The 27,964-nt window shown below is 49.4% G+C and overlaps 1 protein-coding gene across 3 annotated transcripts; it reads left to right on the top strand.

The window, feature by feature from the left end:
* Nucleotides 1-1,673: 1,673 nt before the first annotated feature.
* On the top strand, nucleotides 1,674-27,414 carry POLA2 (DNA polymerase alpha 2, accessory subunit). 3 transcript variants are annotated; one of them, XM_022591503.3, is made up of 18 exons: nucleotides 1,674-2,308; nucleotides 5,749-5,873; nucleotides 6,384-6,475; nucleotides 6,691-6,748; nucleotides 10,223-10,329; nucleotides 12,543-12,736; nucleotides 13,360-13,448; nucleotides 14,698-14,853; nucleotides 15,776-15,838; nucleotides 16,537-16,579; nucleotides 20,003-20,127; nucleotides 20,710-20,748; nucleotides 21,430-21,503; nucleotides 24,493-24,604; nucleotides 24,878-24,984; nucleotides 25,812-25,871; nucleotides 26,131-26,257; nucleotides 26,914-27,414. In XM_022591503.3, the coding sequence occupies exons 1-18, from the start codon at nucleotides 2,230-2,232 to the stop codon at nucleotides 27,061-27,063; spliced, it is 1,800 nt and encodes a 599-aa protein (XP_022447211.1). In that variant the 5' UTR covers nucleotides 1,674-2,229; the 3' UTR covers nucleotides 27,064-27,414. The 3 variants fall into 3 exon arrangements, with proteins under 3 accessions (XP_022447211.1, XP_022447212.1, XP_022447213.1); XM_022591504.3 differs by having other exon boundaries at nucleotides 1,675-2,308; nucleotides 24,496-24,604; XM_022591505.3 differs by lacking the exon at nucleotides 1,674-2,308 and adding an exon at nucleotides 2,357-2,700.
* Nucleotides 27,415-27,964: the final 550 nt, after the last annotated feature.

Raw genomic sequence — 27,964 nt, 5'->3', positions numbered from 1 at the left:
TCAACCCCCATCACCCACCTCCAGATAATAAGAGACAGCTAAATGATTCATTAAAGGAAAGAGAAGGGGGTCAGTGTCATACTTAGCCTACTTGACACCCAGAACAGATGACTTTTTAACTCTCTCTCCACTTTATGAGACTATTTTGGTAATTATGAAATGAAGCTATACCCAATATTGAAGACATTACATATTTCAAAATAGATCATGTCTTTGTTCCAGTAACTTCCTCTTTTGCTTTTTTTCTTTGTTGTGCTCTATTGGGCCAATGTCTTTTCCTGTTGAAACAGTGCCCTCTTCACATGCTATAAAGGGATTCTGCAGATGTAATTATGTCCCCAAATCAGTTGACCTTAAGAAAGTGACATTATCAATGTGGTCCTAACCTAATAACATGAGCCCATTAAAAGCAGTGTCTCTGGCTGGTGGAAGAAACCTCTAGAAAGGAATGCAACTTAGCTGACACTTTGATTTCAGCCTTACTGAGAACCCAGACATGCTGTGCCCAGACTTCTGACCTACAGATTTGTGGGCTAATAAATGAATGTTGTTTTATGCCACTAAATTTGTGATAAATTATTACATAGCAATAGAAAACAAATATACGCTCTACTGCCCATACCCAGGTAGACTGCTCCCACCCTCTGCCCTTGGTACCCACCAGTAAGAAGCCTTAGGGGAATGTAAGGTGGTTTTCCCTCTCCAGCTCTCCCCCATCTGTGGTTAGTATGCAGACTACACCCTGTTTCACACGGCTGGACTGAGGCCAAGACAGGGCTCTGCCTGGCTCTTCCTCCCTCATCTCATGTCCTGAGGTGCCCGCTAAAAGTCTTTGGTCTCTTTAGTGCAGTCGTGAGAATCACTGTTGTAGTGATACCCTACACTTTCCTACCTTTGGATGCTGTTGCCATTTTTTTTTTTTTTTGCCATTTTTTAATTGTACTTTTTTATCGTAAATTAAAAAACGAAGAGCATCTTTGTTCATAAAACTTTGAATTTTGGCTGGTTTTCTTAGGATAAGAAATGCTGAGTCAAGGCGGATGAACATTTTTAAGGCTCCTGACATACACCGCCAAAGTTTTCTAGAGACTCTACCCATCTACCATCCCATTAGTCAAGTATGATGCCTAAGGTTATTTTATCTAAGCTGAGGCAGTGGAGATTTGGGGTCAAAGAATTAGGAGATATTTCAGGGGAAGACCCTCTTCTCATTTTACCTCTGAACTCTCTCCCCCTTAGGGACCCATCTTCACTCCCAAGCTTCCAGTCGCCTAATGGGAACCTCTACCTGGAAATTCCAAAGGCACCCAAACTTGATATGTCCAAAACCAAATCACTTCTGTCACCTTTCCACCTCTTTTCCACTGAAATGCTCCAGATCCAGAAAACTGACCTATCGCTGTGGCTGGGACCACGGTGGTAACCATGACGATAACCATGGCAACCAGATTCCCTAACGAAGTCACACGGAGTGCAGACAGGAAGCAGGAGACACTGAGGGACAAGCCCGTCCTCTCCCGCGTTGGGCACAAAATGGGACATTTAAGGGCATATACACGACAGCGCCTGCGCACCAAGGCACGGAACGAAAGGGTGACGAACATACGTCACGGAGCTTCGCGAAGCCCGGAAATCAAGGCATCGGCGGCTGGTGCAGAACCGCGGTTTCGGTTCTGGGTGTCCGGGTTTTTGTGCGCCCAGGCCCTGCTTTCGCGCCCGGCTGGGGATAACTGCACAGCCGCCGTAGGGCGGCGTTTGTGCGCACGCGCCCTCGGACGCGCGTGCGCGCGTATATTCCGGGAACTGGGAACAGGAAGCAGAGGGGAAAGGGTGGGATTGAACCCGGGTCTCGCGCATGCGGGCGGCATACAAAGCATTTGGCGGGTTTTTCCGGGCTGCTCTGTTCTGATCCCGGCCTTGAGATGTTCAGTGGTGGCTTTTAGGAAGCTGGACGTTCTCCCCAGGAGAACGACTTCTCAAGATTTCTGCTCTCTTCCTTTAGGCGCTTGGGGGCTTCAAGAAAAAGAAAACGTGTTTCTCCGTGACTGACGGCTGGGGCCTTCCGACGGCCTGAGGTCTTGGGCCATTTGGTCACTCTCCGTCTCGGTCCTTCGGAGGGTGAAAGGATCAGAGGGACCTCGTCCTGCTCATCGATCTCCACGCCTGTGGGTTTCTTGGCGTCAGGTCGGAGCTGGGTGGGCCCGGCCCCGGCCCTCCTCCTGGGTCATCATGGCCGTGTCCGCCCAGCTCTTGGTGGAGGAGTTGGAGATCTTCGGCCTAGAATGCGAGGAGGCTCTGGTTGAGAAGTGTGAGTCCCTTGCCCCCTCCCTGGACCCCAGCCCAGGTTCACGCTCCCGCTCGGTTCCGAGGTTCACCTCCCCTAGATGGGGCTTCTCCGTGTTTGTGAGATGAGTTAAACTGAGTATTGAGATTTGGGATGTGAGGACTGTGAAACACTCACAGGGTACTGCGTGGATTCCCAAATCAAAAATAAGAATATGAAGAGCGATTTTAAATCGGCGCAGTCTCACCGAGTTTGGAAAATGCTTAAAGCTCAATAACAAAGCAAGAGATGTTGGGGTTTTGAAAAGTAGCTTTTTATTCCTGGCTCCTCCCTTTCCAGCCTACACCTAAACTTCTGCTGAACCATCACTTCTCATCAAAACTGTTGGTGGTCTGTGCAAATCTGAGTCCCTTGAGGTGGGTTCCTAAAATTGAATTTTAGCTTTGGAAGGAACTTTAAGGAGCTTGTCAGCTGTTTACAGATGGAGAAACAAATAAGGAGAGTTAATTGCCTGAGCTGGTCTGTGAACCAGGTCTCCTGTGCCCGAGTCCAGTGCTGCATTGTATTGGTCCATCGTATCGGTCAGGGTCTGGGGCAGTGTAAGGAGTTGTTGGAAGCAAAGTCTTTGGAGGGGTGGACAGTCTCAGTTTTAGAATCAGGGTGATTGTGCACCTGCCTTAATCATTCATCAGCATACTGAACTTCTTTCTTAATATATAAAACCAGGATGCAAACATGGTAATTTATGAGAGACCAGAATACTCCAAGTTTTTATCTCCAGGGCATTCTCTTCCTAACAGGAGACTTGAATGAGAAAGCCAGTCATAGTCAGAAATTTATTTGGTGAGCCTGAAATCAAAACAAGAGAATTTATAAAGGCTTTCATCTCATTTAGGACTACATTGGCAGTGCTGTTGGAATTCTAGACTTGGAATTCATAATTGCTAACCTCGCTGGGACTTTAATATTGCCTGACAGTCATACCATATTTCCCTGGTCTGTTCACACTGAGTCTCCTATGATTATTCGTCACCTGCCGCGCCTTTAACAGCCTTCTGTCCCACTCTCACCCTCAGCCAATGAACTTACTTCCTGTTTTGCTGAGAAGCATTAGAAGGAATTAGAAAACTTCTTTAAGCTACCCCCATTACTTCTTCCCACTGACCCGTGTCTGTGCCATATTCCTTGCCTCCTCCCATTACAGTAAATAAATTCGCCATATTCCTAGCAAAAGCCACATGCTCCACTTGAGTCCTAAATCCCATTCCTTCTCCTCCTCAAGGACATCACTCTAATAATTCTCCCCTTATTTTCCGTTTTTCTCTCTATAAGGTTTTTTTTCCTAATAGCCTAAGAATGTGACTGTTAGACCGCCTCCGTTTAAATACTCCATTGTCCCGCCTTCCCACTCCAGTTATCTTCTCCCAATTACAACAAACCTCCTCCTCAGGATTACCTATTCTTCAAATTTTTCCTCTTTAAGCCCATTTCAGTCAGCTTTTTCCTCCCCACCACTTCACTGAAATTGCTCCTCTCAAAGTCACCGACGACCTTCACTTGGCTAAAGCCACGGATGCATTTTCAGTCTTCGTTTGGATGAATAGCAGCATTTGATGCCATTTATCGTGTCCTCTCCTTTAAAACACGTTTTTTCTCATAGCTGCTTGGATGCTCCTCCCAGGTGTTCTCTACCATGCGCGTCACCTCCTCTCAGCCTTTGCGGATTCACCCGCATCCGGAGCCCCGAGATACACTCGGCTCCTTGGTGATCTCACCTGGTCTCCTGGGTTCACATTCATGTGTTTGCTGATGACTCCCAAATTATATCTCAGCCCAGACCTTTTGCCTGATCTGTGGGCTGGTCTGCCTCCTAGATGTCTCCAGCTGGATGTCTGATTGGCATCTAAACTCCACGTGTCTAAAGCTAAGCTCCTGCTTCCTCTCCTCATAGTTCCTCCTGCTGCCTCCCCAGCTCAGTTTAACTGCCCCCTTCCAGGTGCTCAGGCTAAACCCACAGCATCATCCTTGACGCCTTTCTCTCTTCACACCCCATATCCAGTCAGCAAATCCCACTGGCTTTACCTTCAAAGTGTTTCCCACCTAGAGTCCAACCACTTCTCCCCCTCGTCCACTGCCACCACCTTGATCCAAGCCACCATCATCTCTCACCTGGACTTTGCCATGGCTCTCTTAATTGGTCCCCCTGATTCTGCCCTTGTCCCCTTCAGTCTGCTTAACACAGCAGCCAGGGTGACCCTGTTGAGTGGAAGTCAGATCATGTTACTGCTCTGTTCAAACCCTCTGGTGATTTCTTGGCTTGCTCAATAATTACAGTGGCCAACGGTCTGCACCCCCTTCACCCTTTCAACTCGTCTTCTGTCGCCTCCTTTCTCAGTGCATCCCAGCCCCAGAGGCCTTACCGATCTTGCTTCTCCCTCAGGATCTTTGCCTGAAAGCTCTTCCCCTCAACACTGTCTGACTCGCTCCTTTACTTCCTTCAAGTCCTTACTCAAATGTCACCTTCTCGGGCTTCCCTGGTGGCGCAGTGGTTGAGAGTCTGCCTGCCAATGCAGGGGACACGGGTTCGTGCCCCGGTCCGGGAAGATCCCACATGCCGCGGAGCGGCTGGGCCCGTGAGCCATGGCCGCTGAGCCTGCGCGTCCGGAGCCTGTGCTCCGCAACGGGAGAGGCCACAACAGTGAGAGGCCCGCGTACCAAAAAAAAAAAAAAAAAAATGTCACCTCCTCAATGAAGCCTTCCCTAATTACTGGGTTTAAAATTGCCGGCCCAGGGCTTCCCTGGTGGCGCGGGGAAAAAAATTTTTTTTAATTGCCAGCCCCTCTCCCCACTCCCCCATCCCTGTCCAAGCTTTATTTTCCTACAAAGCACATTTAATTGTCTAACGTACGTCTTTTACTTATTTGTTTTATTTTTTCTTTTTTAAAATTTATTTATTTATTTTTGGCTGCATTGGGTCTTTGTTGCTGAATGCGGGCTTTCTCTAGTTGCGGTGCACGGGCTTCTCATTGCGGTGGCTTCTCTTGTTGAGGAGCAGGGGCTCTAGGCGCGCGGGCTTCAGTAGTTCTGGCATGTGGGCTCAGTAGTTGTGGCATGCAGGCTCAGTAGTTGTGTTACACGGGCTTAGTTGCTCCATGGCATGTGGGATCTTCCCAGACCAGGGCTCGAACTCATGTCCCCTGCATTGGCAGGCAGATTCCCAACAACTGAGCCACCAGGGAAGCCCTACTTATTTGTTTTCTGTCTCCCCTCCATAGTGAGCTGCGTAAGGACAAGGGTGCGTCTCTTTTTATTCCCTGCTGTGTCCTTGGGCCTCGAACAGTGCCTGTCCCTAGTAGGTGCTGAATAAATTTTGAATGAATTTAAGTAGAGAATTATTTTCACTTTTCAAGATGAAAGCTGCAAGCAATGAACTAAGTTCTTACGTGTCCAATTTCCCCCTGCAGTGATAGAGCTGTGTGTTCTGTATGGACAGAATGAGGAGGGAATGGCTGGCGAGCTTATAGCCTTCTGCACCAGCACACGTAAAGACTGCCTCACCTCAGAGACCCTAAACTCTTTTGAGCACGAGGTAAGAACAAACTAAAAAAAAAGGAAAAGAGAAGAAAAAAGAACAAACTGTAGGCAGACTGATAACGTAACTCTCCGCGTCTACTCAGTCGGGAGACAGTGCGCTGTATTGAGAAGAGTGTGGGCTTTGGAGTCGGGCCTGGATTTCAGTCCCAGTGTGAGCTTGGACCAACTAACCTAATGGCTCCGAGCCTCAGTTTCCTCTCCTCTCAGTGGTTCTCTTGATCTGTACTTTTTATGGTTATTGAATGAAATGAGAATGGACGTGCCTAAAACTGTGTCTTCAACAAATAATTGGTGTTAATAGTAGAACTGTTATGTGTTGTAGGGAAACAGTCACAGGTGAAGTCTTTAATTTTTTGGTCTATCGTGCATCTTCTGCATTCTTCCTTTGAGGAATTTTATATCTTTGATTATGTTTCAAATGCCCATTATTACCTCATGGCTGTGGGGAACGCCTCCTCTATTACTTGACTATGGAATGATATATTCATTATCTTTTCTTCCTCAGTTTCTGAGCAAAAGATTGTCCAAAGCCAGGCTCGGTGCCTCCAAGGACAGTGGGCATGCGGGAGCCAGAGACATCGTTTCCATACAAGAGCTGTATCCTTTTCTGCTCAAGGCCTTTGCATCAAACCACATATTGTATTTCATCATTTATCTATCGTTATTGTTATCATTGCATTATTGTTATCTGTTGCATGTATAATTTTAGAAACAAGCAACCAATGTAACTAATACTCAGATTTCTTATTTGAGCAACCCTTGCCTTCGATTTTGGGTGGAAGTTTATTGTTTCTCTTAACCAGTGTTCCTAGAATTGAAGTGGAGGAGGAAGAGGAGACCCTCTTGAATGCTTACATCACACCCTCTAAGGTGCGTGTGCCGTGTTTGGAAATTGCATTCTACACATAGCATTTTTTTCTTTAGTCTAAAAATATCAGCACAGCGTTTGAAGTTCTAAGGGGGAAAATTCACCACTCATACAGTTTCCTGCTCTACTTCCACTTGTGCATCATCCTTTCCGATCACATGCATAGATGTTTTTGCCTGATGGCCGTCCTTGTGGACACATGGTTGTCCTGCTTTCTTCAGTTATAATATCATAAAATTTTTATAAATGCAACTTCTCCATAATTACTCTTTTTTAATGGTTGCCTAGTTTTGTATCAAGTGGACTGTAACTGAATGATCCGACTTGGGTGTTGGACCCCAGTGTGAGAGGTGGAGTAGGGCAGTGGAAAAGCATTGCCCTCCATGCCTGAGTCAGAGACCTCGGTGACCTTGAGTGAGTTGCTTTTATCTCTCTGAGCTGCCTTTTCCTTTCCTTTAAAATCAGGATCCATTCATTCACTTATTGAGCAGCTACTATATGCCAGACCCTGGGTGAACTGGTGAATGAAACAGGTTTGGGTGTGCTCTGCCCTCAAGAAGCTGGCAGCCAGCGCCGATAATATCTCCTATCTCAGAGGGCTTGAAAATTAAATGAATGTGTAAAGCGCCAAGCCCAAAGCAATGTATTCAGTAATATCAATAGTAGTTACTCTTTATAGAAAATACATTTGCGGAAATCCTTAACCAGAGAGTAAGCCTTAATCTTTCAAAGTAAATTACACTGTAAGAAAGAAGGTGTATAGTTTAGGTGTGCCTGTACAGAGCAAGAAAGCGAAAATGTTCACAGTGTCCTGCAGGACTGACTCATGGTAATTCAGCTCTCAGTAGACTGTTGCCTAAGTCAGATGCCAATTTACTTAATTTACTGTTGACGTATACACCCTTCTGATGGCTGAAATACCATATCGAGGACACCCCATTCCTGCTACAAAAGCACCTAAGAGGCTCAATCACGGATTGAAATTTGTGACCATGGAATCAGAGCTGAGAGAGTTGGGTTGAAATGAGCAAACAATTTGAAATATGTGTCTGAAGCTCAGAGGAGAGGCAGAATGGGGCTGGGCTAGAGACAGGAAAAATGCTTAGAGCAGTGCCCATCACACGGAAACTGTCAGGCATCAGTGGCAGCATGATGACAGAGTCAGAGCCAAGCCTTGGCCTTTCCCACCCAGACGGTGCCAGTGTCAGATCTTAGGGGCAGGGGCGCCCCTGTTACAGAGGTGGATATGTCAGTGGTCTGAGCTTGTCACCATTAAATATTTGGCTTGTGCAATTGACAGCTACACTTTTGCTCCCATGCTCACCATAAATCTTGGCTCTCCACGTGTCCTTCCTGCTAGGGAGAGATGCGTTCGCCTGAGGATTTGAAGTTCCCATGATGTCGGCATTATGATTCTAATAAGTGAATAAGCTGGCATCCTTGGCTACAGTTTGGGTTCCTGTGTGGTGTGAGGATATGCTCACCCCGGGATATGAGACTGTGGTCCCTCGGTATTTCTCATTACGGGTGAATGAACTGGCACGTGGCATTAGCAGTGAGTCTCCTGAGCTTGGTTAGAGTGAGCGCACCCCCAAGGAGCATAGCTGCAGCTGGTTTGCTGACACAATCAGGTTGCACCGCAAGGTCTGAGGATGAGAGCCGCGAGGCTCTGCTCTCTCCCAGAGTCCCATCCTCTGTCCGTGTCCTGGGAGACCTAGAGTTCTGTAGCCCACTGTATATTAGAAGGGTCTTTGGGGGAAATAGTTTGAGAAAATATATCAAAACCATAAAATTTTTACCATCCTATGGCCCAATAATCGTCCCTAGTAAGAGTCTCCCCTAAAAAAATAATCCAGGGCTTCCCTGGTGGCGCAGTGGTTCAGAGTCCACGTGCCGATGCAGGGGACACGGGTTCGTGCCCCGGTCCGGGAAGATCCCACATGCCGCGGAGCGGCTAGGCCCGCGAACCATGGCTGTTGAGCCTGCGCGTCCAGAGCCTGTGCTCCGCAACAGGAGAGGCCACAACAGTGAGAGGCCCGCGTACCGAAAAAAAAAAAAAAAATCCAAATTCTAGGAAAAGCTATGTGTGTGAAGATGGGCATCTCAGCATTATTTATAGTCACCAGAAATTACAAATGCACCCAGAAATAGAGAAGTAGTTAAGTAAATTATTGTATATCAGTTCAATCAACACAGCTACTAAAAAGGATGAAGATTGTGACAATGTGGGAAAATGCTCATAATTAATATAGAGCAAAAAATTCAGTGTATGTATTACTTAAGTGAAGGTTCATATTCAAAATAATATTACAACTATTAGGATTTTTTTAATTGGAAAAATATTGAAATACTAGGAAGGAATATTTTTATTTTTTATTTATTTTTTTTTTTGCGGCACGCCTCTCACTGTTGCGACCTCTCCCGTTGCGGAGCACAGGCTCCGGACGTGCAGGCCCAGCGGCCATGGCTCACGGGCCCAGCCGCTCCGCGGCATGTGGGATTCTCCCGGACCGGGTCACGAACCCGTGTCCTCTGCATCGGCAGGCGGACTCTCAACTACTGCGCCACCTGGGAAGCCCTAGGAAGGAATATTTTTAAATGGCTCTTGTATAAGGCTGGTAGCATAAGGGTCTTTTTAAAATCTAGTTTCCATTCCAGCTCCTTAATGGTGGTTTTGAATCCTTTCTCTCCCATCTGTTCGTCGTCACCCCTGTAGGCAGCTTTGGTGGCATAACTTAAACCTGCAGCCAGGAGGAGCCCAAGGATAGGGGAATGTCTGCAGACTAGCTGGCCGCCTGGTTGCCGTCCAGGCAAAGATTTTGTCATTCCTCAGCCACAGTTGGTCGTCCCAGACTCTGGGGAGCAATGGATCTCGGGATTTGGGGGTTTCACCCTCTGCTCTGGGCATCTCTGGATTCTTGATGAGCAAAACCCAGAAAACAGAAGTGACCATCAGTGAGGCATTTGCTAAATCCTCTCCAAGTATGAGCTCACTCATGTTATCTGCCTGGAGTCACTCCCTTCTTTAATTTTGAAAATGCGTGGTAGACTTTGCCAAAATAAATAGTAACATGGTCCCATCCCTTGTCAGGAAAATGTGTCCACGCAGGTCAGAACCGTATGCATAGCAAAACTCACAGCTGTTGTAAAGCAAAGAGAGGTGGGGAAGGAAAGTGAACGCGTGAGTGATTTGAGAGGACGGATCGCCTGCTTGGCAATCCTTTTTGGGGAATGTTGGCGTTCGTTTCATAATTGCCTCCCAAATGGAGACATGATACTGATGAATACTGGGTTACAGTTGACGAGGATTTCTCTCTGAGATTATACTTGGAAAATGGGCCTTAAGAAGAAAACCAACCCTATCCTATCTGTGCCCTTCATTCGGGCACCGTTCTCCCTTTCTTCCTAAGGAACTGTACACTTAATTAGCAGCCTGGATCTAGAGTGACTGGGCCCTTTTCCTCTTTTGTTTCTAGGGTTCTCAGAAGCGAGCTATCACCACTCCGGAAACCCCCCTCACAAAAAGGAGTGTGTCTACTCGAAGCCCCCATCAGCTCCTGTCACCATCAAGTTTCTCTCCAAGGTATGGCTCATAATTAATTCAGCTGCCCAACAGCAGGCCTGCCCTTCCCTTTCTCTGGTTATCTAGTGGCGGCTGACACTACAGCATGACTTAATGAATATGAGTGGACTGTTACCTCTGCAGTGAGCTGGCTGGAAAGCCTACGGCTCTCTGCCCTCCCTGCTCTCTTGTCCTGTGTGGAAAATTACTGTTTCTTACGGTAATTAAGGGAACTCACTTTCCACCCGCTTTTCTGGGGCTCATTTCCTAGATCAGGAACTGATATCTTCTACTGAAAACAACCTGTCTATTCAGAAGTTGGGAGGCCTTTGAGTCTTGCCAGTAGAGGCAAATAGGTTTCCACCTGCTTCTGTTAGTTCGTGTGTTGTTGGGTTTTTTTTTTTTATCTGAAGTATTTATTTTTAAAAAAGAAAAGCACGTATCTTTGTTCATAATGTTGCGTAACCTGTTCTTTGTCCCTCACTCGGGTTACAACTAGTTTCTGAGAGTTTTCTTGTCACTGTGAATCTACACCAACTTAATTGGTATTTTATCCCTGCTGCCACCTCTGCACATAAATCCACAAAGATCACATGTGACTTTTGGAAATCCATAAATGACATGTCTTATGTGAGAGAATTCCATAGATGAGAGCTCTACTGAGGAGAAGAAAGGTTTCTAGGCGCTGCCACATCAGGATGAGGCAAAGGAACAGTAATGTTAACCAGTTAGGGAAACACTTGGCTGCTAGGAGTCACTTCTTCTAGACGGAGCAGAGCTTAAGACTTTCTAGCCCTGTCACATTAGAAAGGAGATGATAGGGAATTCCCTGGCGGTCCAGGGGTTAGGACTCGGTGCTTTCACTGCCGTGGTCCTGGGTTCAATCCCTGGTCGGGGAACTAAGATCCCGCAAGCCACGCATCATGGCCAAAAAATATTAAAAAAAAAAAAAAGAAAGGAGATGATAGCCGTCATTCAAGCTGAACGGTGGTTGGATTCTGAGGGACGATTTGACTTCAGTGTGGTCCACTCCTGCTTTCGGGAGTTCTCAAACTGGCTTCCACAGTGAGCTTTCCAGACTTAGAAGGGCATCTTTGGATGCACAGAGATGGTTGGTGTGGTGTACAGAGATGGTTCTCATAGGTGCTGGCACCATGACAGCACTTCTATCCTCTCAACAAGCAAGGCTTTGCAACTCCTAGATCTGTCTACAGCTGACCCCCTGTGAGCGACTCCCTGCATTAAAGGGCCGGCTGTAACGCCCACCCCATGGAGCTTCACAGGGAGGAGCTCGGAGCAGTCGGCGATGTGCTGCCTAGTCATTTTTTAATGCACACCAATGAAGCTGACATTAGAAACTGGCTTTGTAATTTATGAAAGTAACTTCTAAATTATTCAGGTAGAGGCAGCATTGGAGATAAAGGTAATTAATCAAGCTCGCTTTCTGTGGCCTCCCTGGAAAGGAGGCACTGGTGGCACCCATTGCAACGGTGCCCCCATAGAACTTGTTCCTGCAGAGTGTCGGAACATTAAATGAAGCCTGTTTTAATTGGACCTCTCTCTACGCTGTGTTCATGACCAAAGGGTTAGAAGACCTCGCTGTCCTCTAAGCAGATCAGCAATACCCGTGTGTCCTTGGAGGTGGAATTTATCAGTCAGTGAGTGGAAATACGAGAACTTGTCCGTTGAGACTCGGAGAATGGGAGTATTTGTTCACCAGCTGACAGAACTCATTATGCGTCCACCTGCAGAGACACTGGGGAAAGCTGATTCATTTCATTTAACTTCATTTCATTGCTGTTTCTACCTTGAACTATGTCGTGAGGTCTTAGGTGTATGCACAGCAACTTTTGGCTTATCCACAGTTCCAGGCTCTGATGATGTTCTAACAAATGCTGAAAATTCATAAGAAGAAAATAGTACTCGGAACTTGCTTTTTAATCAATTCAGAGTTTGGGTTTTGTTTTACTTTGTTTTAAGCCAGGAGAAGACCTTTTAAAATGCGTCCTTGCATCGAAACTCCTCTGAACACGTTTGGTATTCCTCAACCCCCTCATTCCTGAAATTCCTTAAAGGTCCAGAATGTCCAGCCCCATTAAGCTGATTAGATTTATAAAATGTGAGGCCAGACTGACGTTCCTCCAAATCTCCATTTTCAAAAGGTAACCTCATCCTATTCCTCTCTCCTCTTAGGTATGAACACACTAACACTAATGTCTTTTGCTTCCAATTAGTGCTACTCCCTCTCAGAAATACAGCTCGAGAAGTAACCGAGGAGAAGTGGTTACCTCCTTTGGCTCAGCACAGGTGATGTCTTGGTCCGGGAGAGAAGGAGCCAGTAACATCAGCGTGAAGGTCTTGGGGTATCCAGAGCCACTAACCGGGAGCTACAAATCCATGTTTCAGAAGCTCCCAGACATTCGAGAAGGTAATTGTTTTTCTCTTTGAAATTCTGGGGGATATAAGACCACCCGGAAGGGTCTTGAGTCAGTAACAAAGCTTCAGCTAGGCTGGTAGAACAAGTTTCAAGGTTGCCTTTGATAGATGTCCTCCGGGTGCCCCTATTAGTAAAAGGATATGAGATGATAACTCTCAATAATTCTCCCAAATCTCATCACTTTGCTAAAGAGAAAGCACATAACCGTTTCCCAGTAACAACCACTTAAACTGTGTAAAGAAAGCCAATTAAAGTGTTAAAGGAAGCAAAGACACTTATGGCTTCTTCCTTGTGAAGAATGGAAGGCTTTCCAGGTTGGGCTTGGCTTCCCCTAAACCTCCCTGACGACCTGAGTGAGAGGAAGGCTAGGGTGGGAGCCGGACTGACTCTGGGATTGTGCTGCGTGACCCCCTGTGGCCAAATGGCAGGCCGGGTTCAGCAGCCCAATATCGGGAAATTGGCTCGGCCTTCAGAAAGTTACAAACTGGCCGGTGTCCTAGGCACCCTTCCTGCTTCTGTAAAATGACTGACTTTAATGTTTTACAAGGTGCTATGTTTTCTCTTCTCGGCAAGTGAAATGTCTTAAACACACTTTCTGCCCTCTGGGATTTCAGTTCTGACCTGTAAGATAGAAGAACTTGGCAGTGAGCTCAAGGAGCATTACAAGATTGAGGCTTTTACTCCTGTTCTGGTCACAGCACAAGTAAGAGTTATTCTAATAATCTTTCCTGAATGATATTGTTCTTTTAAATCGATGAAAAAGCAGCCTCCTGCTTCCTTTTCACTAATCGTCTACCTTCTAGTTAGAACATCTATCTGGGATGAATTTGGTAAAATGGGTTATAAGTGCTCTCTGGTTTTGTGACCAGAGAAAGTCATTTCCTTTGCACTTGGATTAGAGTCTTGCATGTAAACCAAGATTGAGGGATTCAAGCATTCAAGTATCAGGATATGAGGACAGCAGCAAGGTGAGGATCTCCAGAAACGGTGACTCACAGTCTCTCCCCTTCTCTGGCCTCTGTCATTAGGGACCAAGTGTTGCCAATCGTGTCTTTATGTCATAGTTTAATCTGGCACGTGCACCAGCGCTTTCTCTCTAGAACGTACTTTAAGGGGAGATGTGTTCTCAAAGATTCTTTATGGTACCTCTGTCATGTGTTTGCATTCAGAAAAGAATGGCCAGTTGGGGAAGATAGGCAAAACCATGTCATATAAGGAAGTTTTGGGGGAATTTGGGAGGAAGTAGTGGAGGGGAGGCTGGGATGTACAATCTCGTGGGGAAAGATTAGACTTCCTCAGTTTGCCCCTGGGAGTGGGAACAGGATAGAGGAAGCCACAGAGAGAGAAATTTCAGCTCAGTTTAACGAAGAACTTCCTGTTAAGAGGCACTCTGGTGTGTGGTTCAGGATATGGCCCTGGAGCCGAACTTCTGGGCTTCAAACCCAGGCTTCTCCCACTGTTTGACCTTGACTAAATTATCTAACCTTTCTGTTACTGGTTCTTTTCATCTGTAATATGGATGCAGTAATAGCATCCACCTCCGGTTGTTGTGAGGATTAAATGAGTTAATACACGTAAGCCTTTAGAACGGTGCCTGGTGTTTAGTGAGCTCAGTAAATGAGAGCTTTTGTTAATGGTTATCCAGGGATGCGGTGCATAGGCTGCTGGGGGTGGCAAGGGGGCAAGTTCCCCTTAACTAGAGATGCTCTGGCTCAGGCAGCCACTTAGAGGGGCTCAAGCATTAGGTGGTGGGCAGACTAGATGCCTTTTAAGGGTCCTTCCACCCCAAGGAGCCAGTGATGATGTTCGTGGTCACCTCAGGCTCAAAATGATGCCCCGACAAAAAAAAATGTGTGTTGTTGTTTTGAAAGGTCTGTTTCGCTCTTCATTACATTGACCAGATTTTGAACTCCTGTCCCAAAGACTGTCATTCTTATGTGTACCTTCGGCAGGAGCCCGTCACCCTGCTGGGCCAGATTGGCTGTGACAGCAACGGGAAGCTGAACCACAAGTCGGTGATTCTTGAGGGAGATCGGGAGCATTCCTCAGGCGCTCAGATTCCAGTGGATCTATCTGAGCTCAAAGAGTATTCTCTGTTTCCTGGACAGGTGAGATCAGGGGCGTCTCCCACTGGGCACGGGCATGCTTGTTTGCTCCGTAGTGTGTGTAGAGGGCTGTGGCTCCAAGAGTGAGCGTTTCGTCACTGGCCAGCTGCCCCTCGCTTTTGACGTCTGATGCCGTGAGGTGTAGCTGGAGCTCAGGCCCAAGAGGGGACACCAGTATAGGGATTTCAACCTTCCCCCATATGCTCGGACCTGGGCTCTGGGATCTGCTGCCAGGTTCAAACCCCAGTTCCACCCCACAAGGCGGGTGATTACAGAGATGTTACTAACCTCTCAAAACCAGAGTGTCCTTGCCTGTGAAATGGGGATGATAATTCCTACCTCACAGGAGAGAGGTAAAATGAGGTCACCCATCTAAAGTACAATTATTATTATGCCAACATAACCCCCTTGATTTGTTTTCTAGAAAAATACCCCCAAGTTTACAATTACAGAATGAGAGTAGCTGGACAATACTTCTTTTTTTTCTGGCTACGTTGGGTCTTTGTTGCTGCGTGTGGGCTTTCTCTAGTTGCGGCGAGCAGGGGCTACTCTTCCTTGTGGTGCGCGGGCTTCTCATTGCGGTGGCTTCTCTTGCTGCGGAGCATGGGCTCTAGGCGCACGGGCTTCAGTAGTTGCGGCACGCGGGCTCAGTAGTTGCGGTGCGCGGGCTCAGTAGTTTTGGCTTGCAGGCTCTAGAGCACAGGCTCAGTAGTTGTGGCGCACGGGCTTAGTTGCTCCGCGGCATGTGGGATCCTCCCGGACCAGGGCTCGAACCCGTGTCCCCTGCATTGGCAGGCGGATTCTTAACCACTGCGCCACCAGGGAAGTCCTGGACAATACTTTTAACTCTATCAGAGTATAACTTATTCCAGACCTCCCATTCATCTCCCCTGTGATGCAAGCCTGTCTGCTGCCTGTCTTTCAGGTTGTGGTTATGGAAGGAATCAACACCACTGGTAGAAAACTTGTTGCCACCAGACTCTACGAGGTACCGGTGTCCCCCCACTCCCCCCCGGTTTGCTGCAGGCACAGTGTATGCGGTTCTGTCTGTCCTAGAGCCCGTCCTTTGTAAGGGCCCAGTTATTTGCTTCTCAATTCTCTGTCTATAGAGTAGGACTTACCTCTAGGTCAGGGCCTCGCAAACTGTTCCCCTAAAGGGCCAGACAGTAAATATTTCAGGCTCTTGCAGGCCGTATGGTCTCTGTCACAATGTCAGCTCTGCCATCGTAGCACAAAGGCAGCCATAGGCAACCCGTAAACCAACGAGTGTGCTGTGTGCTAGTAAAAGTTTACTTACAAAAACAGGCGGTAGCCAGATTTGCCCCATAGCCCGTAGCTTAGCAGTCCCTGCTCTAGCAACAATCCCCCACAGATTTCCAGAGGATGCGAGGAGAAGTAGCAGGACGCTACTCTCCCATCCTCGCCTAGCAGGACCCTGATCCTGCAGGCACCTGTTTTGCTCCTGCTTTTTGCTGGGTGTTTTATGAGTTTAGCCGTGACCTTGTGCTACCCAGGTTTCTTTGCCACTCAGTAAAGAAAAATGGCAGGACCGTCAACTCTGTGGGCTTTTAGTTCCAAGGGGCGAGACACCCGCAAACACACCACCATTCAGCACTCACTGCATTCCTGACCAAAGACGGTGCCGGGGGCAAAGCCTCACCGTAGCTTCTTCTCTCCTGTTTGAAGGGCGTGCCACTTCCGTTCCATCAGCCCGCTGAAGAGGATGGAGGTAAACTTTGCTTCAAACATTATTTTGCTAACAGTGCGGGTGGAGGGTGGTGAACAAGGGTACAGGAGTGCAGTTCCTCAGGCCCCAGGGAAGCTACACAAGCTGTTTGAGAGCACCATGCCGGAGCTCCAAGGGCGACTGTGAATTGGCGGGTTCACTGGCCCTTTGTGGAAGGCCAGGAGTCTGAGCCTACATGGCTCTGTCAGCGTTATCGCCTGTGCTCTGACTCCACGAGGCCTGTCGTTTAAAGACTGATGTTTGACAGGTGTTTGAAGGTAGCTTTGAAAAGGGAAAAGAGCAGCTATTTATTTATTTATTTAAATTTTAAAAAATTTTTAAAGAGCAGCCATTTTTAAAAGAATTTCTGTAAATGCCATGTGATATCCTGGACTAGATCCTGGAAGAGAAAGGGGACATTAATGGGAAAACTAGTGACATTTAAATAAAGTCAGGCGTTAGCAGTAATATACCAGCATTAATTCCTTAGTTTCAACAAACGTACCATAGTTATATAAGATGCTAGCATTAACATTAGCGGATGCTGGGTGAAAGGTGTACATATGGGAACTCTGGACTATGTTTGGAACTTTTCTACAATTCTAAAGTTATTCCAAAATAAAAAATGTATTTAAAAATTAGACAAATTTCTCAGAAAGCCTCGAGTTATTTGGTCACTAACCTAGATGGGAAAAGACGAACATTTTAATAAACTTTGCTTCAGAACAATTCCAAGCATTTTTGTAAGCAAAGCAGAAGACTGCTGAGGATCAGCAGAGAGATGGCTGACACTAGCACATTGTCAACACCCCCTCCACGTTAATATCGTGTGAGGTCATTCTTAGTGGCAGCCTGGAATCAGGAACGAAATCTAGGAGTTTATGACATTGCACATTCTCTCAGAAAATAAGCGTTTATGGAAGCAAGAGTGCTGGTACTGGATCGACTTCAGGTAACGAAGAAAACAGACAGGGCTGAAATGCCCAGAGCCTGAGCTGTGCCAGGGAAGCCTTTGGAAGCAGTTGAGTAGGTTGTTAACAGACAGTTTGTGAGCAGTGTCTGGGCTCACAGCACCCTGGGTGTGGACACACAGAATAGGACGTGAGCCTGGCCCTCCTGGCACTCACCGTTTACCTGGGATTGACGTCTCCTGTAGGCTCCTCAGAACCATTAGCTTTGTCCCCCACAGCAGCACGGCACTGCTGGGTGTGGCGAGTGTTACGCTTCCCCTTGAATTCTCTGTCTCAGTTGAGTTGTTGCCACTCTGGTAGGTGAATAATGGTCCTCATTCCTGGAATATATTCCTGAACGTATTACTTTATATGGCAAAAGGGACTTTGCAGGTGTGACTGAGTTAAGGCTCGAGATGGGGATTGTCTAGGTGAGCTCAGTGTAATCACAGGGGTCCTGATAAGGGAGGGCAGGAGGGTGAGAGTCACAAAGATTAGAAATGTTAGGCCGCTGGCTTCGAAGGTGGGGGAGGAGCCGTGAGCCACGGACTGCAGGCAGCCTCTGGAAGCTAGAAAGGGCAAGAAAACAGATTCCCCTCAGAGCCTCCAGAAGGAATGCAGCCCTGCCCACCCCTTGATTTTAGGACTTCTGACCTCTAGGACTGTAAGATGATAAATGTGTATTGTTTTAAGCCACGAAGCTTGTGGTAATTTGTTACAGCAGCCATAGGAAACTAATGAAACTGCCTGTTAAGAGGTCAAGGGGGCTTCCCTGGTGGCGCAGTGGTTAAGAATCCACCTGCCAATGAAGGGGACACGGGTTCGAGCCCTGGTCCGGGAAGATCCCACATGCCGTGGAGCAACTAAGCCCATGCGCCACAGCTACTGAGCCTGCACTCTGGAGCCCGTGCGCCACAACTACTGAAGCCTGTGCACCTAGAGCCTGTGCTCTGCAACAAGAGAAGCCACCGCAATGAGAAGCCCATGCACCGCAACGAAGAGTAGCCCCCGCTCGCCGCAACTAGAGAAGACCCGCACGCGGGGCCAACAAAGACCCAAAGTAGCCAAAAATAAAATTAATTAATTAAAAAAAGAAAAAGAAAAAAGGGGGGTCAGGGATCTTTGGGTTTTGTTGTTGTAAGCTACAGAACCAGGTTCAGACTAACTTAAGAGAATTTGTTAGGGGAAATCCAGGTAGCTCACAGACTGGACAGGTGGCTGGAACAGGCTTACAACCCGGATTAGGGCTTAGTAACTCTAGGTGTCCAGGTAGGAGGGAGTCCCCCGCTGTCTCTTCCAGGCACCTCTGCTGGGGTGGGTCAGCACCAATCTTTTTCTGTCCTTGGGTAGTTCACCTTGAGATTCCAGAATCCAGAGGAGAGTGTGAATGGCTTAAGCTGGGTCCCATACCTGCTCCTAGGCTAGGGGAGGACAGTGCACCTAATTTACAGCCCCCCCTGGTGGAGGGGGGCGCTTATGGAGGACGAGGCTGATTCTCCCCAAGGAAAGCAGACGCTGTGAGGAAAAGGGTGCCCCAAAACAATGGCCCTGCACCCCATCACACAAGAGTCTCCCGTCCCAAGCCTTGCACCCCAGCCTGTCATTGTGGACTCCTCGAGGTACCAGATCCTCCAGCTGCACTCACCAGCAGATGGTCCCTCACACCAAGCACTCAAATCTCAGGGCCATCCGGGCCCCTGCCTTGCCCTGGCTTCCGGCACACCCTACTTACAAGTGTAAGCAAAGTCACAAAAAGGCAAATACCACAAGATTCCCCTCAGACGAGGTTCCTAGAGTCGTCAGAATCATAGAGACAGACAGTGGGAGGGTGGGGGCCGGGGGAGCAGGAGTTGGTGTTGAACGGGAACAGAGTTTCGGTTTTACGAGATAGAAAGAGTTGTGGAGGGGGTGGTGGTGATAACTGCACACCATTATGAATTTACTTAATACCACTGAAATGTTTACTTAAGATCAGAGGGAATCCCCTGGAAGTCCAGTGGTTAGGATCCGCTCTTTCACTGTCAAGGGCATGGGTTCGATCCCTGGCTGGGGAACTAAGATCCCGCAAGCCTCTCAGCACAGCCAAAAAAAAAAGGTTAAGATGATAAGTTTTGTGTTATATGTATTTTACCACACCCCCAACCCACCCCCGCCCCAAAGTAAATGTTGGGAGGAAAACCATGTAAGCAAACGGCACTTTGATCAAGTCTCTCCAGATGCCCACTTCCCTACCATGACTCGTGCACTGCTGGTAAATATCTATCGAGTTCTAGTCGTTTGCATACTTACCTGTCTCTGCCAGCAATGGAGGGTTCTTCGAGGGCAGGATGAGGTCTTGCTCCTCCTGGATTCCTGGAGTTGCACACGTAAGGAGACTCTCAGTGAATTGAGTCCCGTGGCATCTTTCCCTAACTGTCCTTTCTCCCACCATCCCAGCGTCCTCTCATCCGCATCTTAACGATCTTTTCTTTCTTAGATTCTGAGCAAATCATGGTCCTGGTGGCCTGTGGGCCATACACCACATCTGACAGCATCACGTTTGACCCCCTGCTCGACCTGATCACCATCATCAACCGTGACCAGCCCGACGTCTGCATCCTGGTAGGAGGCCCTCCTGGGACAGCTTCACCCGGGGAGGCACCAATGGGAAAACTGGGGGGTCGGTCTTAGAAAAAGGTCTGATGAGGTTCTAAATTTTTAGGACGAGTGTGGGACTCTCCTCCTTTTTAAAAATATTTTTTAGTGCTCAGCCTACATCTTTGGCGAGGTGAGGTGTGTGTGGAATTAATCCAAAAGCCCAAGCTGTTTTGCCGCCCTGCATTGACTTTACAGTATTCCCACCTCTGCCTCATTACTCCAGTCTGTGAACTCATCTCTTCTGAAAACTCACAATACAACTGCATGGAGGTAGATTTCCCTTGCTGGGTTGAGAAAGGAAAAAGCCCGGTATTGTAGGAGGCAAAACAGCTAGCATCCAGGCGTCAGGTCCTTCTGCCTGTGATACTAGCTGGGTGCCCCTGCCCCAGCTGCTGCCTGGCCCAGGCTGTACAGGTGGCCTTGGAGGGACGATGGACCCTGGACAGACAACTGCTAGGAGAGGCTATGTGAGGGCACTCACACACACGTGTGGTTCTGATTTGTTCTTTCGGTACCTTTGTTTCTCCCCCGCGGGCTTATCTGCAGTTTGGACCTTTCCTGGATGCTAAGCATGAACAGGTAGAGGTAAGTGACTGGGGTTGGGAGGGGGAGATACCGGATACTCACATTCAGTCAAGCCCCCACTGTTACTTTCGTCTCTTTGAGTTTACCCTGCATCTGTAACAACCTAAATGAATCCGTGTGGCTGATCAGGAAAGCATTATCACAGGGCATTTTTAATAAAGGTACTGAATTTAAGGGCTTCATTTCACCAGAATACAGAGCTGTTTGGAAGCTGGGGGAGGGGGATCCAGATATCCGAGTCCCGGTCCTCCTGGTGTGCGACCGACCCTTGGTGCTGAGGCAGGTGCCCGCGGGTCCCGGGAGGTGCGCCTGTGAAAGTACCTTCCTGACTGCTACCCTCACCTCCATGACCCACGTCATCTTGCCATCCTTTGAACTTAAAACACAAATGACCCTTCTGAGGACATTTCTTCCCTTTGTCTCAGGAGGTTTTACCTGCCACAGAAAAGATTTCAAAATGCTCTTCCTCCTAGTTGTCCCCTCGGCTCACTTTCAGGAGGACTGATTCTCCGCTGCCTCCTTCCTGCCCCCAGCTAGACTCAGCTCCTGGAGCACAGAGGCCACTGTGACTCCTTCAGCTCCTCGCTCAGGGGCTGGCCCCCAGGGTCATCTGACAAGCGCTCAACAAGTGAATAAATGCCACACATCTCCCCTGTAAACCTGTCTCCTCTTTTCTTGCAGAGCTGTCTACTGACAAGCCCATTTGAAGAAGTTTTCAAGCAATGTCTACGAACGATTATCGAAGGGACACGAAGGTCAGAGTTCAAAATACTGGGCAGAACCTTACGCTTCCTAAGTTTCTCCAGGGCTTCTCATTAAGAAACTGAAACTGTTCAAAAGTCGTGGTAGTTCCCACCCTTATATCCTTTTGAACTACAAAGATCAGATAGAACCCTTGAACTTCAAGTGCACAGATTCTGAGTGAGGAGGCGTCTTTGTGAAACACAAAGATAAACACACTTGAAAAGGCTACACAGACTTTCGCTCTTCCCGTGCTCTTTCTTTCCTTCCTTCCTCCTCTCACTCCCTTTTGTATAAACTCATATTCCACGGGAATCTTCCCAGGGTGGCGTTTGATGACTTACAGCACAAAATCCCTTGTGTGAGTGAGTTTGGGGTGAGCCCAAGTCCTTCCCCGAGTCAGTGCTTCCCTCATTTCACGGGCGCCGCCGGCTTGTATGAACCATCGTAGAAACTCACGAGGGGGGGGATCTTGAATGCTTGCCCCAGACCCTAGGGACGGGACTGGGAAAGGTCATAGCGGTGATGAGAGATGGGCAGTTCTAAATTGAGAGAAAAGCCTCTATTCCAGGAAGAGTCTAAGCTAGAAGTAGAAAGTTTTTCAGGAAGCTGACACCTCCGCTTCCTGTCCCTTCCCTCCAGCGCCAGGGTTTGAGAGAAATTGCCCTTGGTGGTGGATCTCCTCCTCTGGGGATCTGCCTTCCTGTAGCTGAGCTCATCAAAAACAAACATTCCCGAGGCTAAGCTTTTAAAAGTTAAGTCTGTAACAAAGGTGGTTTTTAAAACAAGATGTATAATCTGCCCCTTGGCCGTGAGACCTGATCTCAGGCTTGATTAGCTGTAACTCTACCTTCTTGTACCAGCAGCATGGGCCAGTGTCGTAGGCCTCTCGGACTGGGGAAGAACACCCCCAACTGCCCCAGAGTCAGGGGGCATGAATCGTGCAGGTGACAGCCTGCAGCTGGATCTGCCCCTCCCTCCCTCCAAGTGAGATAACATAGGTGCCTTCCCTCTGCCTCCCAGGTTTGTTGTGACCCTGAATGAGTTTGTCAGACCTGGAGGCCCCTAGCACTCCTCGGGAGATAAATCCCGAAACACCCCGAAACACGGGAGCAGGGCTGGTGTCCCTGTTTTATCAGCCCTCAGGTCCCCTCTGGGATAGGCAGGGACTGCGGGGCGGTGCCGTTGCGCAGGCTGGGTGCTTTTCGATTTGAGATGGGGTTCTGTTTTGGGTTCCTCACCCCGTATGGTATTGACAGCAGTGCTACAAACAAAGAACAAACCAGGCATTGTTGCCCTGGTGGTGAGCTCCCGGCACCACCAGGCACTTTGATCTGAGGCCAGTGTGTGCCTGGGGGGAGAGGGGCTGCCCCACCCTTCCCAAAACAGTATCAAAATGGCCCTCCTTTGGGGGGAATTTATTTTTATTCTGAGAGGTCAGAAACGCAGAGCATTAAGCTGATTTATCAGTGAAAACCAGAGCCAGTGAGGAAGCACCTCCCCTGCAAGAGCCCAGCAAGAGCCCAGCAGAGCCGGGGGAGCTTGAGGGAGGGGGAGCTTGAGGGAGGGAGCGGCTGCAAGGCCCCTCCCCACCATGATGTATGAAGTTGTGCAATGCTCAGCATAGTTGGAATTTTCTCTTGGATCCCTCCCCCTACAGCCAGCCTATAACCCTGAGCCAGAGGCCCGTTTCCTCCTTAACTGTTGCTCTGCCAGAGCCTGCACAGAAGCAGAGCAAGTCCATCTCTTAACGGCGGCCAGCCGTGCCTCCGCCCTTCGTGTCCATTACGGACTGAGCCCCGGGGATCTGAAGCACAGACTGTCCCCTTCGGGTCACCCCCCGGCCTGTCTGCCAGACTTCAGCACCCAAATCCATAGACTTGGCTACTTACAGGGACTTAACTTTCAATGTCAAAGGGACTATAATTTGCAAAGTGCCTTTGGTCTCAAGATTCTGAATTTCTGCTGCAGAAGCCTCAGTTCACGCTTTGAGCGGGCCTGACAAACAAGTGACAGGTGTGACAACCATCACCAACACCTTTATCCCATGTGAGAGGCAGCCACGTCCCTATACCTGCACAGGTGCCTGTACCTGCCTCTGGGAAGCCACTGCGTCTTAAGCAAGAGAGGGCGCTAGAAGTGAGAGCTATTGGTGGCTGTTAAACTCGCCCCAAAGTAACACTTTCCATCTTTACAATAGACCCCACCCCGCCAAGGACAGGTTTTTTTCCCCCTTTCTTCTTCTGCGTGGCTGGAGAGGTTAAAGAGTTGGCCTCTAGAGTTACGGGGTTTTTCTTCACTTACATCTTGTAACCCTAGAGATTCTCCTGCCTCCATCAAAGGAAATGTCTGTCATCTCTGCTTTTACTGTTGCTGTTAGATATTTCTTTCATCTTTGTAAGACAGGCTGCTGAGAAAGAAAAACCAAGGGCGTTGATTCCCTGTGCGGGAAGGGTGGGCGGGGCGGGCTCTTGGCGAACCAGAACCTGCCGTGCCTTCCCCGCCCAGATCTGCTCAGCCTGCCGGGTCCCTCCCGAGGGAAGAGGCCCCCAGCCAGGGAGGCTACGTGACGCCTAAAAGCCACATCTGTTCACACAGTGTGAAGAGTCAGAACTTTGGCTTCAGATCTGGCTCTGAGGATTTTCAGTCAAATCCTTGTCTTTCCTGCTTTCCTAGATCTCCGTTTCTTCTCCCCTTTTTCTACGAAACAGTAGTCCTCTTCCTCTCTCGAGTAGAACATCATACGGAGCCAGGAGAAAGCATGTCCTGGGAGAGAGCCATGAGCCCCATCCAGGTGGTTGTGTGTAAATTAGGACAGATCGTCTCTCATTCCTGGTGTCCCATGGGGAACGGCACCCCGCCTTCATAGGAGAGCTCCGTTCGGAACTTCTTCCCTGGAAGTAGGCTCTTGTGTCCAGCTCTGACCCTTTAAGTCTGTCACCCAGCTATGCTAACTCAGCTGCACTCATTTTCCTTCCTGTTCTGATGCTTTTTTTGGCAAAGTAGCTCCGGCTCACACCTCATCTTCGTCCCATCATTGAGAGATGTGCACCACGAGCCCGTGTACCCACAGCCGCCCTTCAGCTGCTCCGACCTGCCTCGGGAGGACAAAAAGGTACCAGCGTCCCCTCCTCGACCAGGCAGCCAAAGCCCAACGTGCCGAAGGCGACCCAACTCGTCCCAGAAGCAGAGGGCGGGGGCGCCTTTGAGGCACACGTGGTACCTGCGTCTTAAGCTTCTCTTTGTAACAGGCAGACGTGTGATTTACTGTCCGTTGGGTTGGTCCCCCTTTCACTGGTCCCCCCAGCCCTTGCAGACCCCCCATTTTCATGGGGAAGAAGTTTCTAGCTTTGGTGTGCAAACGTCTGTCCCACCCTTCTCATTTTAGCGAGTGCAGTTTGTGTCCGAGCCCTGCACGCTCTCCATAAATGGGATGATCTTTGGCTTGACATCCACCGATCTGCTGCTCCACATGGGGGCTGAGGAGATCAGTAGGTGAGAAGGGTTTTTCGGTCCCACGGGCAGTTCCTCTGGATCCTGGTCCTGTCCTTGGCCAAGGGGTTGCTTGGCAGGGTTGAGAGGGCAGCCCCTAGAGCAGCACTTTCTGCCAAAGCCTTTGGCCACTGAGTTTCTCTGCACCCAAGGGGAGCGGTGGGATGCATGTGTTTCTGTTATCACTTGTTTCTGTGGTGTTTGAGACCCTGAAGGACCACATCCACTCTGTCTTTGCACTTAATTTCTAGTCATAGAAGTTCATCTACTTTTCTTTGTTTGCCACATTTGTGACCTACACAAGATGTCCCTGCTTGTAGAGGGTGACTGTGAATTCACCCCGCAGGGTGTTCCCCCTTCCAGAACAGTGTGTAGCTCTGCACAGGATCAGACACAGCCAGATGTGTTGAGCTGAGGCTCAGCAGTTCACTTCTCGCATCGCCGTGATGGGAAGGAGTGTGGAGCAGTTTGCGTCCTAGGCGAGAATGAGTGTGTGTTTGTTGGCTCCGGTTGGAGGAGCAAGGGTCACCCCGGCTACAGCTGGCCTCGCGCCGGGACAGACTCCACGTTCTCTGGCACGATGCGGAGCTGGTGATAGCCTGCCTGGGCCCTGGTCGCAAGGGGTTCCTGCTCTTTCCCTTCTCAACCCAGTGTCCTGCTCAGGAGACCGAGCGTTTGCGGGCAGGTCTTTAAACTTCCCCAGAGGTGCCGTCTTGTCACACGCCTTAGCCACGTCGCTTCTCTCTAGTTTAATAAATCCTCCCCGAGGAGAAACAGGCACTGATAAACAAGGTTCCACTTTCCGTTTCTTGCTTTTCTTCCTCTCCTAGTTCTTCCGGAACCTCAGACAGGTTCAGCCGAATACTCAAGCACATCCTGACTCAGCGGAGGTGAGCCTGCCCGACGGAGTAGCTGACCGTGAAGGGAGTGCTTAGGGGTCAGGGAGCTCTGACAGACTTGACCTCGAGACCTTTCCCAGGCCACTACCAGGGAACTCCACCCTGGGATGACAGGCCTGCGTCCTGTCCCCTAAACACAGAGGAAAGGGAGACGGTCTGTGGAACCGTGGAAGCCAGTGGCGTAGAGGAAATCCATCTGGGGAGGGGGTCCCTGAATCAGCTGCCGCTGACTGTCTCTCTGTCTCTGCAGCTACTACCCGCTCTACCCTCCCCAGGAGGCCATGGCCATCGACTATGAGAATTTCTACGCCTATGCACAGCTGCCCGTCACCCCCGATGTCTTCATAGCCCCTTCAGAGCTGAGATACTTTGTGAAGGTAGGTTTGAACTCCACCATTTCCCAGAAACGCCAGAACCAGTCTCAGAAAACAAATGTTAGTAAAACGCGTAAGTGAGCAGCGCCCCGTCGCTGCCCTCCCCGCCCCAGGGCACGGCACTCAGTCAGCCCAGCCTGGGGGCGCCGGAGGCAGGTAGGAAGACCCTCAAACCATGGTTCGCACCTGAGGCCACCTCAGGTGCCCTGGGCTTGCCTGCCCCCTCCTGAATTCTGAGATGACCTCCAAGCAGCTCTCGGTCATTCTCATCTCTGCCGCCTGAGGCCCTGCCCGGGGATCGGGTCCCTCACAGGGAATCCACCTGATCAAGCCCCTCTTGCCAAACCAGAGCCAGTTCAACCTCGAGAGGTAAACTTTTTTTCATGTTGGGAAACAAATAGATCAAGTTTGTCTCCAAGTTTGGGAGCTGATTGTCACCCTGCCGAGTCATCTTCTTTATTTTGTTTCAGAGACTCAAAAGGTTCTGAGTTTTCTAATAATAAATTAACATATTTGACTTAAGATGCGTTTTGTTGGCCTGCATTTCCATTTTATAAAGTCCTCTTTAGGGCCTAATCATTAGATGAGTCCAGCTTTTTCACATCAGTCCCGATGATTTTGGCCTTTCCAAACCCATAGTCTTTCTTTCCTTCCCCCAGGACATCCTTGGCTGCGTCTGTGTGAATCCTGGGCGCCTCACCAAAGGGCAGGTGGGGGGCACCTTCGGCCGACTCTACCTTAGGAGGCAGGCCGCGGGCGCCGAGGGCAGGCGGAGCCCATGTACTGCTGCCCAGGTGGTCAGGATCTGAGTCTCGGTCCTCTGTCATCCCCCCGTCGTGCGGGCCTCCCAGACACTGAGAGCCCGGGAGTAGACCTCTGCCAAGATCCCACCCGTGGAAGGAGAGGGGGCAGCCAGCTGGGGAGGACAGGGCTGCGGGCAGGGGGCCCAGCGGGAAGACCTTGGGCAGCTGGATCCCTACTCCGCGTCGAGCTTCTCTGGAAGAAAGCTGTTGTTTCTTCATGGACACTAGGAGCCCAGCGAGAACTGGCCGTGGACGCGGTACGCTCAGGAAGGTCAAGGCTTTGCGATTTCCTACTGAGTCAGACATAGAAACAACTTTTGGAGATATGCAAGTAAATTCTGTGACTTCTGAGTTTAATCTTTTTTCCGCTCCGTCTTTTTCCTGGTAGTGAACAAAGAATGTTGCCCTCCTGGACCTCTGTGCAGCGTCTGTCACACTGGGTTCCACCCAGCCCCAGCCCCGATCCTCCTAAGGCTGCTCCCAAGGCCCCCGCAGCCTCTGTGCTGAGGAGGCGCTGGGCTCGGGCCATGGAGCGAGCAGCTGGCTGCGGGCCGGGCCCGCCCAGCATGGTCCTCGCCGGCCTGCTGTGGTCCCAGCCTGACCCCTCCATCGGGAGGGGCGGCCTCCCAGAGCTGCGCCAGAGCTGGATTCCCCGGCGCTGGCTCAGCCGAGTCACCAGCAGCCTGGGCCTCACCTCTATCCCAGAACACTTGGAAGGCCAGGCCTTCCAGAGTCCCCAACACGTCCCCGCACCTGTGTGTCCTGGCATCCGGGGAGAGGATGTCGCTGGCTAAACGTGGAGCGGGTTTCTGCCCTAAGCTGGCGGCTGTCCTGCCTCACACGCCAAAGCCGAGGCTGGAAACCCGCAGCTGTCAGGCCGAGGGAGCAGCCCGTGCCGATGCCTTGA

Source organism: Delphinapterus leucas, chromosome 7, assembly GCF_059928025.1.
Source record: "Delphinapterus leucas isolate spDelLeu-1000000601 "Yukka" chromosome 7, BTC_Dleu_Yukka2, whole genome shotgun sequence".
In the NCBI taxonomy this organism is placed as follows: domain Eukaryota; kingdom Metazoa; phylum Chordata; class Mammalia; order Artiodactyla; family Monodontidae; genus Delphinapterus; species Delphinapterus leucas.
Note: the sequence above shows the minus strand (reverse complement) of the source record. Positions and strands in the feature narration are given on the sequence as shown.

Bases quoted from the DNA above. Each gene is read 5' to 3' on its own strand.
- POLA2 (XM_022591503.3), top strand. From the start codon at position 2,230: ATGGCCGTGTCCGCCCAGCTCTTGGTGGAGGAGTTGGAGATCTTCGGC. The intron at 13,449-14,697 runs GTAAGAGTTATT...TACCTTCGGCAG, and splicing joins CTGTTCTGGTCACAGCACAA to GAGCCCGTCACCCTGCTGGG. The intron at 20,128-20,709 runs GTAGGAGGCCCT...GCTTATCTGCAG, and splicing joins AGCCCGACGTCTGCATCCTG to TTTGGACCTTTCCTGGATGC.